At 39.7% G+C, this 14579-nt stretch overlaps 2 protein-coding genes across 4 annotated transcripts in view; one reads left to right on the plus strand and one right to left on the minus strand.

Moving 5' to 3' along the window:
- The window catches only part of FBXL2 (F-box and leucine rich repeat protein 2), a 71681-nt gene extending 58655 nt beyond the window's left edge, over positions 1–13026 (plus strand). The window contains exons 17-19 of one of the 2 annotated variants that reach the window (XR_005128104.1): positions 5334–5517; positions 8993–9133; positions 12746–13026. The gene's annotated coding sequence lies outside the window, so the exon portion shown is untranslated. The remainder of the gene's footprint in view (positions 1–5333; positions 5518–8992; positions 9134–12745) is intronic. The other variant, XR_005128106.1, reaches the window with a different exon arrangement.
- UBP1 (upstream binding protein 1) overlaps positions 1–14579 on the minus strand; it is a 44941-nt gene that overhangs the window by 8429 nt on the left and 21933 nt on the right. The window contains exons 4-12 of one of the 2 annotated variants that reach the window (XM_037525869.2): positions 12756–12861; positions 12220–12326; positions 10585–10737; positions 10372–10482; positions 9819–9926; positions 4907–5010; positions 3331–3385; positions 3009–3102; positions 17–107 (exon numbers count right to left, since the gene is read on the minus strand). In XM_037525869.2, the coding sequence (XP_037381766.1) occupies positions 17–107; positions 3009–3102; positions 3331–3385; positions 4907–5010; positions 9819–9926; positions 10372–10482; positions 10585–10737; positions 12220–12326; positions 12756–12861 (929 nt within the window). The remainder of the gene's footprint in view (positions 1–16; positions 108–3008; positions 3103–3330; positions 3386–4906; positions 5011–9818; positions 9927–10371; positions 10483–10584; positions 10738–12219; positions 12327–12755; positions 12862–14579) is intronic. The other variant, XM_037525887.2, reaches the window with a different exon arrangement.

Genomic DNA, 14579 nt, shown 5'->3' on the forward strand with positions numbered 1-14579 from the left:
TTTTAAAGTTTTTTACCTTGACTTCAATGAATTATAGAGCCGAATTCCATCGGCTGCACCACAAATTTGTACTAAATCCTCCTTTGTCAGTTTTAATAAGTCGGCACCTGCAGGACAGCAAAAAGAGATTCTTATCAAAGCAAAACAAACTAGCAGGGCTGCATCCTGAGCATACACACACACGAACAACACAACAGTACGCACTGCACCTGTCCCCTGGAGCCAAAGAAATTGCTGGCTCATTCATGTCCTCTATCAAGAAGGGGCTAGAAGCCCAGGGGTGGGGCTCTCTAATCAGCTACTGGGGCCTTTCAAGCCACCTGTGCAGTTGTTCACTGTGGACTTGATTTTGGCTGGTGCTTGTGTGAGTACACATGGCTCTGACCTTAGATGATTAACCTTGGGAATACCCAGACCAACCTCTTATTTTATAAAAAGAGGAAAGTCCAGGCTTTTGGGGACTTGTCTTAAGTTATAAAAGTTGGTGGCAGCGCTAGAACTCTAGACCTCTCCATGCTGCAACATGCAGTATACAGTCCAACATTCTGTAACATAACAACTCTGTCACAGCAGCCAGTTCTAATATGGAAGCATGACAGAACTGCTCACTGTACCGAAAGATTTGTTATCCCTGGTAACTGTGAATGACACAGTGTCTGATCTGTTTGACTAATACAACAGGAAGGGGAAAGGAAGTGGTACAGAGAGAGACTATCCCAAGGCTGGCCATTTTTGAAGATAGGGGTGGTAGCTGGGAGTTCATTTCTGACTTTTATGTTTGAATGTGTCCATAATCTTTGTTTCTTCCTTTAAAAAAAAAAAAAAAAAAAAACAAAAACCCAAGAGATAGCTTATAAGGAGAATTAAAAAGGCTTCTAGGATTAAGGCATGAACTTCCATGTGATAAATTACATAATGAGATAGTGGAATTAACTATTTTGGGGGCCTTAAATGTAAGAACCTTTACATTCTAGTTTGTAAAAGGAATAAAGCACCTATCTCCTGAGGCATGAGCACCGATGGGGATCATTAAATGGAGTCAGATAAGCAAAGACATCTCTCCACTGGAGCCTCACCTGAAAACAGCTCACTTGTGACCGGATGTGTGTATGCACAGGTTAAACCCCGAGAACCAGACAAACTCAACATAGATAGCCCCTGAAATACGAATGCCCAAAGGCTCAGAGCGAGAAGCCCCAGCCTCCTCACCATCTTACTGTTGGGGACGCACAGGGTAAGGACAAAGCAGGAGGCAAGGCATGTAGTCACTGCTCACAGTGAGGAGAGCTCAGCGCTCCCCAGATGGAAACATATCTGACTCTAACAGGCTTAATCCGGGACCTCCTGCAGTAGTCCCACTGCCAGAGTCTGTGCTAAGTGCTTGTCTCTCTGCTATGCTCTTCATCTGTCTCCCCTCTTTGGATTCAAGATGTGACCCCCCTCCCACTGAAATTTGTAAGTTTGTTTTGCACAGATAAAAGGCTTTACTTAATCATAAAAATGTGACTATCAGCTAGTAAACAACTTTCTTTTTTTTTTTTTAATCTTTTTATTTTTTTGTTTTTATAGAGGCATGGTTTTTTTTTTTTTTTTTTTTTTTATTTATTTGTTTGTTTGTTTGTTTTGTTTATACATGCACTGGGTACAGTCAGAAGCACGGGAGGGTGAGAGAATTCACCAGAGCCAGAGCGGGGAGCAGAGCAGGCAGAAGGACAGAAGTACACTGCTGAGGGGAGCAGCGGGCGGCAGGAGAGGTCTGCGCGCCATGTGGGACCCTCCTCCGGTGGCCGGGAAGCAGCCGGGGATCGAACCGGCGCCGCAGAGGCCGCGGGCAGCTTCGCAACCCAGTGCTCAACCGCTGCGCCACCGGGGAGGCCCAGCTAGTAAACAACTTTCCTCCAGTAAATTTCCTCCATGCACAAGTACTGCAGTGCATGTGACATGATAGGAAGCCATGCATTTTGTGAGCTCAAGCCTTCCTCTAGGTCAGGTGTGTGCGCACACATGCAGTCTCTTGGAGGCTCAAGTGATCCTTAGGGCCGCATGGCACCAGGGCAAAGAAGGCTGACTGCATTTTACTGCGGCCCAGCATTTCTCAAGATGCATTTGACCAGGACGTGTTAGTAGTCTGTAGGAAAAGGGTCTGAGGGTCAATACGTTTTGGAAATGCTGCCCTGTTCCACCTGATGTATCTATGACTGTCCTAAGCAGGTTTTCTCCAGCAGCTCCTGGAGTAGCACAGTTCCCTTTCAAAATTCCATTTAAACACTCCTTTAAGCTTACTACACAAGAAAAAATTATGCTTAAAGATATAAACACCACACGAGTACATTCACAGCACACAATACCACACGGTAAAGAACCAAGTACTGATACATGCAAGTTGGATGGACTTAAAGGCATGCTGAGTGATAAGTCAATCTCAAAAGGTTACATTCAGTATGATTCCATTTATACAACATTCTTGAAATGATAAAATCATGAACATGGGGATTAGAGATCACGGGGAAGGGGTACGGGCAGCACTAGGGGAGATCCCTGTGGTGATGGTGCAACTCTGCATTCTACCTTTGTTGGTAGTCACAGGAATCTTATCACTGATGAAATGAGACAGAACTACACACACCAACGTCAATTACTTGGTTTTGGTATGAGATCATATAATTACGAGAGCAATGGCGCCAAGGGGGGATACTGGAGCATCTCTGTGCTATCTTTGCAATTTACTGTAAGGAAAAAATTACTTAAAAAAAGAAACTGCATGAACTCTGAACACTGTAGGCAAGAGAGGGCACATAAGCTAGTGAAGTAGCAGACTGTACAAAGTCAGTTATCTGGCTTTGATAATGTACAACAGGGATGCAAGATGGCACCTATGGGGGGGAAAGGGCGCGAGGCATGCCTTCTGATAAATTTCTCATGAAATCTACAATTATTTCCAAATTTAAAATTAAGGTTAAAAAAGGGAGAGAAACACAGACAAAACATGAATACACATGCACACCTACCTGAAAAATTGGAAAACAGTCTTGTGTAGGAAGAGAATCTGTTTTTGAGCAGCCATTGTTGTGTTTCCTGGATCGTGGCTGAAGGCTGAAGTTGCTGTTTAAAAAAAAAAAATGAACATACACAGAAGAAACTATGGCAACTTACAAAAAATAACTGAAGTCAGCATCATATGATAAAGAAATCCTCCAAGTACAAAGATACAAAGTAAAAAACATCCAAGAAGAATACAGGTCTGACTAAGCAAAAAATGACAAGCCCCTGTCAGAGCCTAAAAAAAAAGGACTCTGAAAGATCTGATTGCTTTAGGAAAAAGACACTTACTTCACTAGAGGACAATGAAACTCCATCTCCCTGATGATTTGGGGAAGAAGAATTGCTGGGGAGAAGGAAGGAATGGATGATTATTATATTTATATTTTAGATCAAGACAAAGACCATGAAACCAGGTAATTTAAAATACTTTGGGTCACAGCAAAGTTAATTTATACTAAGAACGTTAGCACAACTAGTCAGGGATTGAATGTGACAGTGAGATTAAAACACAGAAGACTTTGTTGATATGTGCATCTAACTTCATCTATTCTAGTACAAAATTCACATTTTATGAAACAAAAGGGCTCCAGGGGTGCCAGGACAATGAAGGATAGTCATTCAGTTTTATCAGGAAAAAATATGAGAAATCAAGTAAGATATGCAGTTAAAAAATAATTGCAAAGAAAATCTACTTGAAGAAAATAGCTGTAAGAGACGGTCTAAGAATCTGAAATCAAAATAGAAAATGGTATCTCTTTAATACATAAATCCATACTTTAAGAGGACAAAATTCAAGGGGAAAAAAGGCAAACCCAACTTGTATTTCTAAGGCAAAATGAGAACTTAAAATTCCTCCTGGTTCTGAGCACCAACTTTGTTTTAGTGCACGCGCCCACGATCACTCAGGTCTATTGCGCTGCATGTTTTCCATCCTTCTCCACCCAGTAAAATGTTAGGTCCTTCCGATAGGGCTGTTTCTGTCCCTTATAAATCACACCACCTGCAACGGCGCTGGTAGCAGTGGGCTTTTAGAACTATGAGGTCAGCAGTGGGTACATGAACTCACAGTTCATCTTTAAAATCAATCTTTTTCTAAGTTTACTCAGATGGAACTGAGAGACTGCGAGGGTCCCTCCCCTCTGCTGGGCCCTGCTCACTCCCCTCTCTGAGTCTGTTCTTCAAGCACAACAATCTACAGAAAAACAAGCTGCTCTGTCAGTCTATCCTCCTCAGGGAAAAGCACGTTTTTGTCTGTTTTCTCATCAGAACCTATTCTGAACTGAATGCTTGTATTCCCTCAAAATTCCTATGTTGACACCTTACCCCCAGTGTGTGATACAGAATTAGAAGCAGAACATTTGGGAATTAGCATCAGATGAGGTTGCAAAGGCGGGGCCCCCAAGAATGAGATCAGTGCCTTTACAAGAGTCCTGAGAGCATGTGCTTCCAGCGCCCTGCTCTCTATCTCCGCTGTGGGAAGCTACTCAGTAAGTCGGCATCTGCGACCAGGAAAGATTTCTCACTGGAACCTGACTCTCCTGATACTGGCGTCTGGCCTCCAGAACTGTGAGGAATAAAGGGACTAGGAGCAAAAGGGCTAGTAGGTGAAGAAGTGACCATTTTCCCCTAAAATTAAGGTGCAGGCTATTTCCCAACACTATGTCTCTTTCTCGATATATACATATCGAGAAATATATATACATATATTGAGAAAGAGAGAGAGAGAGAGAGAGAGAGAGAGAGAGAGAGAGAGAGAGAGAAGAGAGAGAGAGGGAAAGAGAGAGACTTTGCTATAAAATGAAAGGGAAATAAAGGAGCATGAGTATCAGTTAGCTGCAGGCACACAATTATACAAACCAAATACCTGTCCGGGATACTGCAAGTGCTCTGCTGAGAGGAGGTGAAAGTGGGTGCTGTGGAAGGACTGTTATTCACATAGGTGGTAGGGGCATCAGGCCATGGAGAACACTAAGGATAGAAACAAAAATAAATTAATGACATGCTTTTAAAGTATGTGGAAGCAATATCTGTTTACAATTTACTCTAGTCTGGCCTACTGCAAGACTATAAAACACAGAACACCTGACACGCATCAGGCACCCTCACAGAAACATACCGAATAAAGTTCTGTGTGGTAATGAAAAATTTTACCTGCCGGAGGAGTCTAGACCTTAGGTAATCTTAGAGAAGACCTGAAGTGATGATAGCAGCAAAAAAAATTTACAAAGGTATTTTCAGTGTGTACTTATGTACAAATTGCTTTTGAGAACTCTCACACCCATTTTCATTAGTTGAAACAGGCGCCTACCAAGGTTTAAGAACAGAAGAGATAAGAGAGGGTTTGTAATCAACATTGACCATCACCCGGTGAACAGGACAGGGAGGCTGTCCTTCCCAGTGCTCTTTTTGTCCTCCTCTCTGTGAAAGCCTCAGTAACACCCGTTTGCTTCCTGACCTTCTGAAAATACTCCCCAGGTAAGATCCCACTGGCCCAGCGACACCTCTGTAGGGCAATGCCTGTATCTATTTACATGCGTGCTTTCTATATCTTCCAGGAAGGACATGGTGAACCTAATACTTTTCAGTTCCAGGCACAATTCTGACCAAAAAGCCACGATTCAAACACACTCACTGTCACAATTAGGAGCTGAAAAAGCTAGTCTTGCACAGAGTGGATCAGGGTGGTCTTCAAACCTGAGCTGTGGCGGTTTCATGCTACAGCATGGGGTGTTCTTTCTAGAACTAACCTGCCCGAACATGCCTCTGGTTTCAGGGGTCCCCATTAATAATCAGTCTTCTCCCGTTTTACACAAGGCATCACATCTCACCATGGCGATGGGCACAAGACTCTCCCTACCCCCCTCCCAAAAAAAAACAACACCCACAGAAAACTCAGGAGGACGTATTGTCAACTGATACAAATTGAAATAATCTACTAGATCACACAAAAATAGGTCACTGGGATTTTTGACAGATAACGCAAAAGGATTCTAAGATATGAATAACAGTGCTCAAAGGAAAAATAAACCTAAAGTTTCTCTTAGCAAAAAAAGCTATCAATTGTGTTTTACCCTGTCTATTCAAGATGCATCTCTAGTAACCTTTCTATATTTATATTTAACAATTTCTCAGAATTTCTATCACTTGTCAGTTTGATAAATTAATAGTAATACGTTTAACGTTTCTCAAATGAGTAAAGGGACTACAGTCACAGGGAACTTTACAAATTAAATTTTAATTTATAAAAGTTCATTGTAAAGAATTAGAGTGACCATTAAAGGATTTTCAGGCATAAAAAGCGTGACATTAGGATGAACTTATTTAAGAGGAAAGGAGAGGATATATTAGATCAGGAAAGAGCAGCACAGTCAAATTTCAGACTTAACTAAAGAGCTTGCTCATCATCTTAAGTGGTATTTAGATTCCACAGCATACACTTCAAAAAATATGCATGTTTTTATCTTAAATTGTGAATATAAATATTCGCTATGCCAGAAAGCTGTCTCCTTTGCAATTATTTAAATTTATTACGAAAATTTCAGATGTTATCTAAACATGTGCAATGGACTTTTTCCAAAATTCTTTTGAGTGTAGGAATGTCAAAACCACACTGGTGTGGAGGAGTTAGGAGACTGCAAACACACTGAGGCCAGAAACAACTTCTCTCTCATGGTTACAGGAACTTAAAACATTTCTGAACCCATCAGATAGATGGAACAAGGAAAATAAAATAGTAATTCCATAATCTTAATAAATACTATGTATCTCCTCAAAATGGGGGGTGGGGGGGGATGCAGACTTCACTATTTCAACTATTACTAACTTTTAAGAAAGAAATTTAGCTGGACAGCATTGCTAACTTATGGTACGGCACATCAATTTCTCTGCTAATACTATTTTACATATTGCTTATTCTTTTTAAACTGGAGCCTTTGTTTTTCTTTCCTTCTTACAAAGTAGAACCAAATGGCAGGTCTAATCATTTATGGGTGTCACATGCTCATGGTTATTTCTACTACATGGAAGAAGTTCCTGCTACACGCGAGATAAGATGTGACAACAGTATAACAAGAACATTTAAATAACGTAAACCTTTTAGCATCAAGGCTCCTTAAATTTGGCTTGGTAATTTTTGCCACCTGTTTAGTTGAAGAAATGGACTCATCAAAAACTTCTCGTATGGGGCTTCCCCAGTGGCACAGCACTTGAGCGCTGGGTTGCGAAACTGCCCGCAGCCTCTGCAGTGCCAGTTCGACCCCCGGCCACCAGTGAGGGTCCCACATGGCGCGCAGACCTCTCCTGCCGCCCGCTGCTCCCCTCAGCAGTGTATTTCGTCACTCTGCCTGCTCTGCTCTCCTCTCTGGCACTGGTGAATTCTCTCACCCTCCCGCACTTCTGACTGTACCCAGTGCTTGTATAAATAAATCTTAAAAAACAAACAACAAACAACAAACTTCTAGTATGGCAGAGTAATATGGAAAAAGACATCAAATTTCCTGAAACTGTACACACATAGCTGTATCACATCTAGATTGATAGCAGAAAAGTAGGGCTGTCAACAGTTGACATCTATACTTAGTAAATCAGACTCAAAATCACTGAACACTAGAAAACTAGTGTTCAATGAAAAGTGGTCATCTTGTTTGCACCTACATTTAGAGTAAGTCCTCAAATGGACAGGTTGAATGAAAGATCAACACCTCCCTACTTTTGTACTATAGACGGTTCTCTTGCAGTCAACCCAGGAGGGTAAAGATGTACACTAAGGAATATTTTCACAGCATTTCTTCTACTTTGTCATTCTTCCGTCTTTAAAAGTTAGCAATAGGGCAGTGTCTGTGTTCAGAAACACAATCTATAAATCACACTCTCCAGCACTACCTGGCCTGGGCTCATTTTCATGGTTTTGGTATACTGTGAACAAAGCCCCTCTCCAGGATGACCAGAAGGCAATGTTCCACCTTAAGCTGCAGGAATTGGTAATGCTGGTATAAGCCAATGAGAGACTGAAGAGTTTTACTCTGCAGCAGCAACTAAGAACCAAGAGTAGTGACTCTATTCAAGGTGGGGTCCTATCACAGCACGTTTTAGATTTTAACAGATAAACCTAGATTTCCCTTTTTATTGAGAGCCTACTGTAACTGTCAGCTCCTCCTTTGTAAGTACTTTAAGAAGCGTATGTAATGCTGTAGGATTTTCTTCTTTAAGGGATTAACCTGTACCTTGATTTTTAAAAACAAGTTTCCAAGGAGCTCTAACCACCCTTAGAAAGTTATTAATCAAACCAAATGTAGCCCAGGGCAGCAAGCAACTAGGAAGATGTGAAATCCCAGGCCAGTGAACTGCTGACGTTTTGCATACTTTAGACTTGATTTTAAAATCATCAGTAATATAGCAATAATACTACCATCTTCAGATTAATTCTGGACTAGAACAGATTTTTTACATTTATGAACTATCAGAAACCATCGGTTTTAAGTAAATGTATATTTTAACAAGAAGGGGAATGTGACTGAGTTACCAGGAGTCCCCAGAAAGCTTACTAAGAACCTCTTATGAGTCTCCAGCTGAGAAATCACAAGGGTGTAAAAACATATACCTGGAGGGGTTGGCATTTTGGGGAGGGAGTATTCAGTTGTTCCAAGCAAACTTTGATTTGAATTTTAAAAACCCAGTTAAAGAAAATGCAACATGTGCTCCCCAGGACACTCAGATGAGTACCTTTTCAGTTTTGTTGCATAAAGAAGCATTTAAAGCATTTTCACTCAGTGCTTTAAGTTGAAAATGATGTTCATATGATAGTGCTTGTGATGGCCACTGTTTACAGATGAGGGACTATTCCATCTGTGGAACCTTGACAGTACAAACACTAAAATGATGAATAGAGTGGCCATTAATACAGAAACTGACTTTTTAAAAAGTTCTTTAATGTTCTGTATTTACATTTCAGATATATTGGGGATCAAAACCAGAAAATCCTTTTGTGGACTGTAAGATGAAGACTTGAGTTGTGTCACAAAATAAAGATTTGCTATACTTCAACTGACAGAGTCATCAACCAGAGGCCCCCTGGCTGCATTTAGGGAAGCAGGTGAGTGAGTGTACAGCAAGGTGCACTGTTCTGGCCTGAAAGCAGAAAGTCACAATGCGGTTGCTGAGAGGAAACACTAATGCAGGCAAAGATTATTTTTCTACCAGTGCTGCCAAACAGGCTTTTATAAGCAAAGACAGACACACATTCTTAGACTACATGCCGGGAAATGTGACAGCCAGTACTGCAAATGCTCATGTCAAGCTTGCTGCATTTCTCTACATATCTATGAAATTTTCTTAGCAGTTATACATGAGAAAGCAAAACCTTTTTAATTACATAAAAATGACAACTAGTTTACTAAAAGTCTTTTCAGTTGATTTCAGGGTTCTAGAAGAAAGTGTGTGTGTGAAGGAGAGAGGAAAGGAAAGGGTGGGAGAAAGGCAAGGGGGGGGGGGGAGGCGGGCAGGGAGGAGGAACACCATTTGTGAGTGTCGTTTTCTTTCCCCCTTCAAAACCACCCAATATGGTCAACATTGTTTTTGCTTTGTTTTAAAGTGTTAGATTTAGGAAATTTTCCTCAGTGAGGAACAAACAGAAAGCAGGAAATCTAAACAAAAGCAAATTAAATCAAGACAAGGACATCAAAAACAAATTTGGCTTTACTTTTCAGTGGAAGTTGGTCCTATATCTAACACTGCACAAGGTTTCTTGCACAATGAAAAGAGAAGCAGAAGTCCCTTACACTGCCTCGCTTTGCCAGAGAATCACCGTAGTCTGCTGGCAAAGTCCGCTTGCTGGACTTTTTCTGCTCATGTTCAACTGCATCTTCAATTATAGGCTCAAGCCTCATCTGGACAAACACCAAAGATTGGGATCAATGTCTTTTCATTATACAAAGAAAGATCTAATACCCTGTTTATGTCTCTGCAGTCCAATTAAACAAATGTATGACTAGCAGGATTCAAAGTTAAAGAAAATGCAAAACCCCAGCAGTGACAAAAAAAAAAAAAATCAGACAGCTAGGCCCGACTGAATCTCTTTGCCAACCATCAAGGTTTTTAAGGTCTTTCTAAGACCTGATTGGGATTCCAGCATCTTCGTTCAAGATCCCACCCAGGAAACTAGTCCATTAAAATCCCAAAATTTAAATAACATACTTTCCCAAAAATTTCATGAATACTATGTCAAGTTGCCCCCAATCTTCCCCAACCCCACTGCAGCAAAACTCTAATCCTTAGAGATTGCTACTACTCAAACCTCTGCTCTCTAGAAACCAAAACAGAGCTCTGCGTTACCTCCGTAAGGATTGTGGTGTCATAGGATGGCTGATACTTTTCTTTTTCATGAGCAGTTCTCTTCTCCATTTTTTCTCGGTCAGTTTTTTGTTTCCTGTCTGCACCTTTAGGCTTAAAAACAAAGTAGAAGATTTTATCCGTCAGGCTACAGACAAGGAGCTTTACAAGCAAGACTAGACCTTAATTACTGAAAGCCTGGTTTCCACACCTTACCTTAAAAACTTTGATTTGGCAGCTAGCTGAGTGTAGATGATCTGTATATTCTCCATTTTCATTCTGCTTAAAGGTATCAACCTGGATCCTAAAAGGCACTCCCTTCTCACCTCCATGCTTCCGTGGAGTAAATTCTGTGCTGATGCAGTGCACCTAGAAAACAATTCAGGCTGAAATGGATCCGAAGTACCACCCATGATTACCCTTTTGTTTTGTTCCCATTTGGATATCCTGCCACCACTATAAACTCAATACCCTTTTAAACAAACTTTTACATATTAGCTATAAGAGTCATGAATTTGATTGTTATTTAATATATGGCTTTCCTTCCACAAATCAAACTTAGTCTTTCTGAACTTTCTGGAATGAATTCTCTTCCATTCAAACGCCTCTCCTTTAATAGAGCATTTGCTCCAATCCTAGATTTAATTATACTATAGCTCCCTGTGTATATCACCTACCCGCATCGTATTGTTCTCAAACTCAGGCTCCTGGCATGTGGCTCATACACAGTAGTCCTTACCTCATCACCCAGAGCTTCTGCTAGCTGCCCTCTACTGTCATTACCCCACGTCCTACTGCAAGCCATATTCATGTTTGACCACTTCTGCCCCTTCTCCTGATACTATGATGAGAGGGTACCACAGAGGGTTAGTATCAAACTTTGGTAATTTCTCACTGCTACACATACCTTCAATGACTCAAAGTTAAAAATGATTATGACTCTCTACATCCTGAAATTTTAGGCCATTCTTACTCAACTCCATTGACTACATTAACTAGTTACCCTGTTAGAAAAGGAGTATGAGAAAATATTCACTAATATGAACCAGGTCCCTGGTGAGTATGAGTTGATGGGGGCTATGTGGTAACCACATATCCACAAAAAATACAAAATACTAAATATTGTTTATAGTTCAAACAAACCACAGCCTACCTAGGCTGGTCAGCAATTAAGTGGTTTTCCTTTTCTACATAAAGATTAAAATTTTATTAGTTCTCTTACCACCTACAAATTTGAAAACACTGGGTATTAGATTTATGTTGATTTTATTTTACACATAACAATGTTTTTAAAGACTCATCTCCCAAAGATACAAGCTGCGTACTTACGTATAAAATAAAATGCCTTGAATTATTTGAAACAATTCCATCAATAATTAAAAAGGGGGAAAATACTAACAGTTGAAACCATGGATACACAGAGGAATCATTACCTTTCGTGTATGTGTGTTGAGGGGGGTGCTGAAAATTTCACATCAGAATTTTTTTTGGATAATGCTAGAAAGAATCTTAAAATAATACTTTCTCCAATCAAACCCTTTTAAATGGCAGTTCTGATTCAAGAGAAATGCATGTTACAAAAAATGGAAGCTTTGACTATTGCTGCTACCCATGGTAAATGTAATTCTTGCAAAATGCTTTCCATATTAGATTGTCTTATATGTTAGTCAATAAGGGACAGTTTTAGTAGATGAACTCCAATTTAACAGCATATGTAAAATAAAACAACATTATAAGATAATTTACAAATAAGCATTTAGAGAAGATGTATCAAGTGTCAAGAATTCAATCTCATCCATGACCTTCTAAATGACTAAGTCAATACGCTTCTAATAATGTAAAAATCCAAACCTGAATGAAAGCAGATGTGCGTTTTGCAGGGTCCCACAGAAATTCAACCGCATTTAACTGGCTTGGATTTGTCCTTGTGTCAATTACTCCCACAGACATTGGAATATCTATATTTCAAAAAGAAGTTAAATAGATACTCACCCAGTACGAACAATTAAAATGCCCATAACTTACTATATGTTCTAGTGAAATTATTATATCTCCATGCCCAATTTTTTTCTTCCATAGTTGACCACTTCAATGTCAAAACCCAACTAATGAGTATCATACTTTCTTCTACCGTGGTTTTCTATTTCCTTTAATTAAGAATGATGGGTGGTGCCAATCAAGAAAAAATAATAAAATGACTTCAAACTCATTAAAATTCTGGCTCAGTTTCTTTTAGGACCCAAAAACTCCTTTCTAACTGTAAAACTCAAGACACATGGCATCTGCTAACCCCAAAACTCTCTGCACAGTTACACATCGTGCCCCTTGTTTAGAAGCATAGCTAAACGGCTTTCATCTCTCTCTGATTTTCTGACAGCCTCGTGTACCTAAATCAAGAAGTCTGTCTCCAGGACGATTCCACTTCCAACCTTCAAGTTGCTGATGTTCTGTATACTGCAGCCGTCTGTCATGAAATACAACTCTTATGATGCTCTATAGAACAAGCGGGGGAAACAAGTTACTTTTAAATTGTTTCAGCTACAATGCAGAAGCATTTTCACTTTTAATGTGATAACTTATAATAGAAGAGCATACAAAACAAATTCTGCTTTATATATTTTTTAAGTAAAAGATTTTGCTCTTGGATACTTGGATTATGGGTGCAAAGAACTATAATTAAAAAAATAAATAAAATGGTTACATAGGTCTAATTTTTATTTAAAAAACTGACAGTGTAATTCAAAATTAAGGCACATGCTCATAAAATTAGTGAGAATTACATTTTTATAAAGAAAACATTAGATAAACATAGAAATTACTAAAATGAAAAGGTGATATAAACAGGAGACAAAGAAACCCAGGTACAGTGGTAAAACAGTTAACTTAAAATAATAGTTAATAAATTTTAGACAGTCAAGGGGTGGGGGAGGGAGGAATCTGCCAACCACCCAGAAGAGAGGCTGTATGTGCCATTCATTCTTGGGTCTCCCCCCACCCCTCCTTCATATCACAGACATTTGGGGTACCAACCATTTCATTACAGGAATAAGGGGTCATTGAAATGATTTCAGATATCAGATTTGCATTAATAAGTATTCCTGACACATTTTTATATTTACTGTTTCTCGAACCATGACACAGTAAGATACCTGTATTTCCAGTACACTGCTGGTTTACATAGGAAATAATCTGTGCTCCTACCTTTCCTAACCATTAAATAGTATCCAAACCCTAATGGATAAATATTTTGAAGGAAACCATTTGAAAGTGACAGTATTTTAACTTCAGATAGTTAAAAAGAAAAAAAAGAGTCAAGTCCATAGTTAAAGCAGATGAGGGAGGAATCCATAAAGGCTCAGCTGTCACTGTGATCCACACCCATTTTCCCCAGCTACACCCACATCTGCAGGAGCTGCCCAGGTGGTACACCAACACCCACTTCATCCTACCATCTGCTGGCAGCAAAGCTTTCACAGAGACAGTGGCACAGTAGCCACCGGTTCCCTTCATCAACAAATTGGTCTCAGAAGAAAGTGTAGCACAGAAAATGCCATCATTTTGATTCTTCCACATGTAGGAAAAGACTAAATTGACATATTCAGATGAAAACAGTATGAAAATTTGGACATTAGACTTAAGAGCTTTCCTAATCCCCATCTGGAAAGTCAGATTAAGATAATAGAGTAAGGAACATGAAAAGATGACATAGTTAAGAAATTGCTAAGATATGAAAAAACTTCTTAAATGAAGTTGGAAGGGAAGAAGTTGTTCTTTGTAGATTCTGACTAAAAGGAGACCGCACCTAAGAACCAGCATCAGACATAAGGGACCTAAGAGCCAGAATTGAAGAAAAGGCACCTAACAACAAAACAGAGAGAGAACAGAGAAAGCCTATCACTGAGTATGTTAAACACATTCAAGAAATTCCAAAGTACCTTTGATAACCCAGCATTTGATCCCCATGTTTCCTCACTATAGTAGAGTCAAACTCATAGGGCCAGGAACTAAAAAATTCTAGATGGCTACAGATTTTAGGGATTTTCTAGCTGAAGAAAGATGTGACTTCTAAGAAATTCTCCTGTAGCTTTTCATAGCAGCAGATAGTAGCTCAGAGTTCTAGGCAAGCTCTTAGGATTTAACCAAAGGTATCCTCTCACATCCACCAGATCAGATTTATGGCTTATTAAATGAAGATGCAACAGATTTAAGAT

This window comes from Talpa occidentalis, unplaced genomic scaffold (genome assembly GCF_014898055.3).
Source record: "Talpa occidentalis isolate TD23 unplaced genomic scaffold, MPIMG_talOcc4v2.1 talOcc4.10, whole genome shotgun sequence".
Classification (NCBI taxonomy): Eukaryota; Metazoa; Chordata; class Mammalia; order Eulipotyphla; family Talpidae; genus Talpa; species Talpa occidentalis.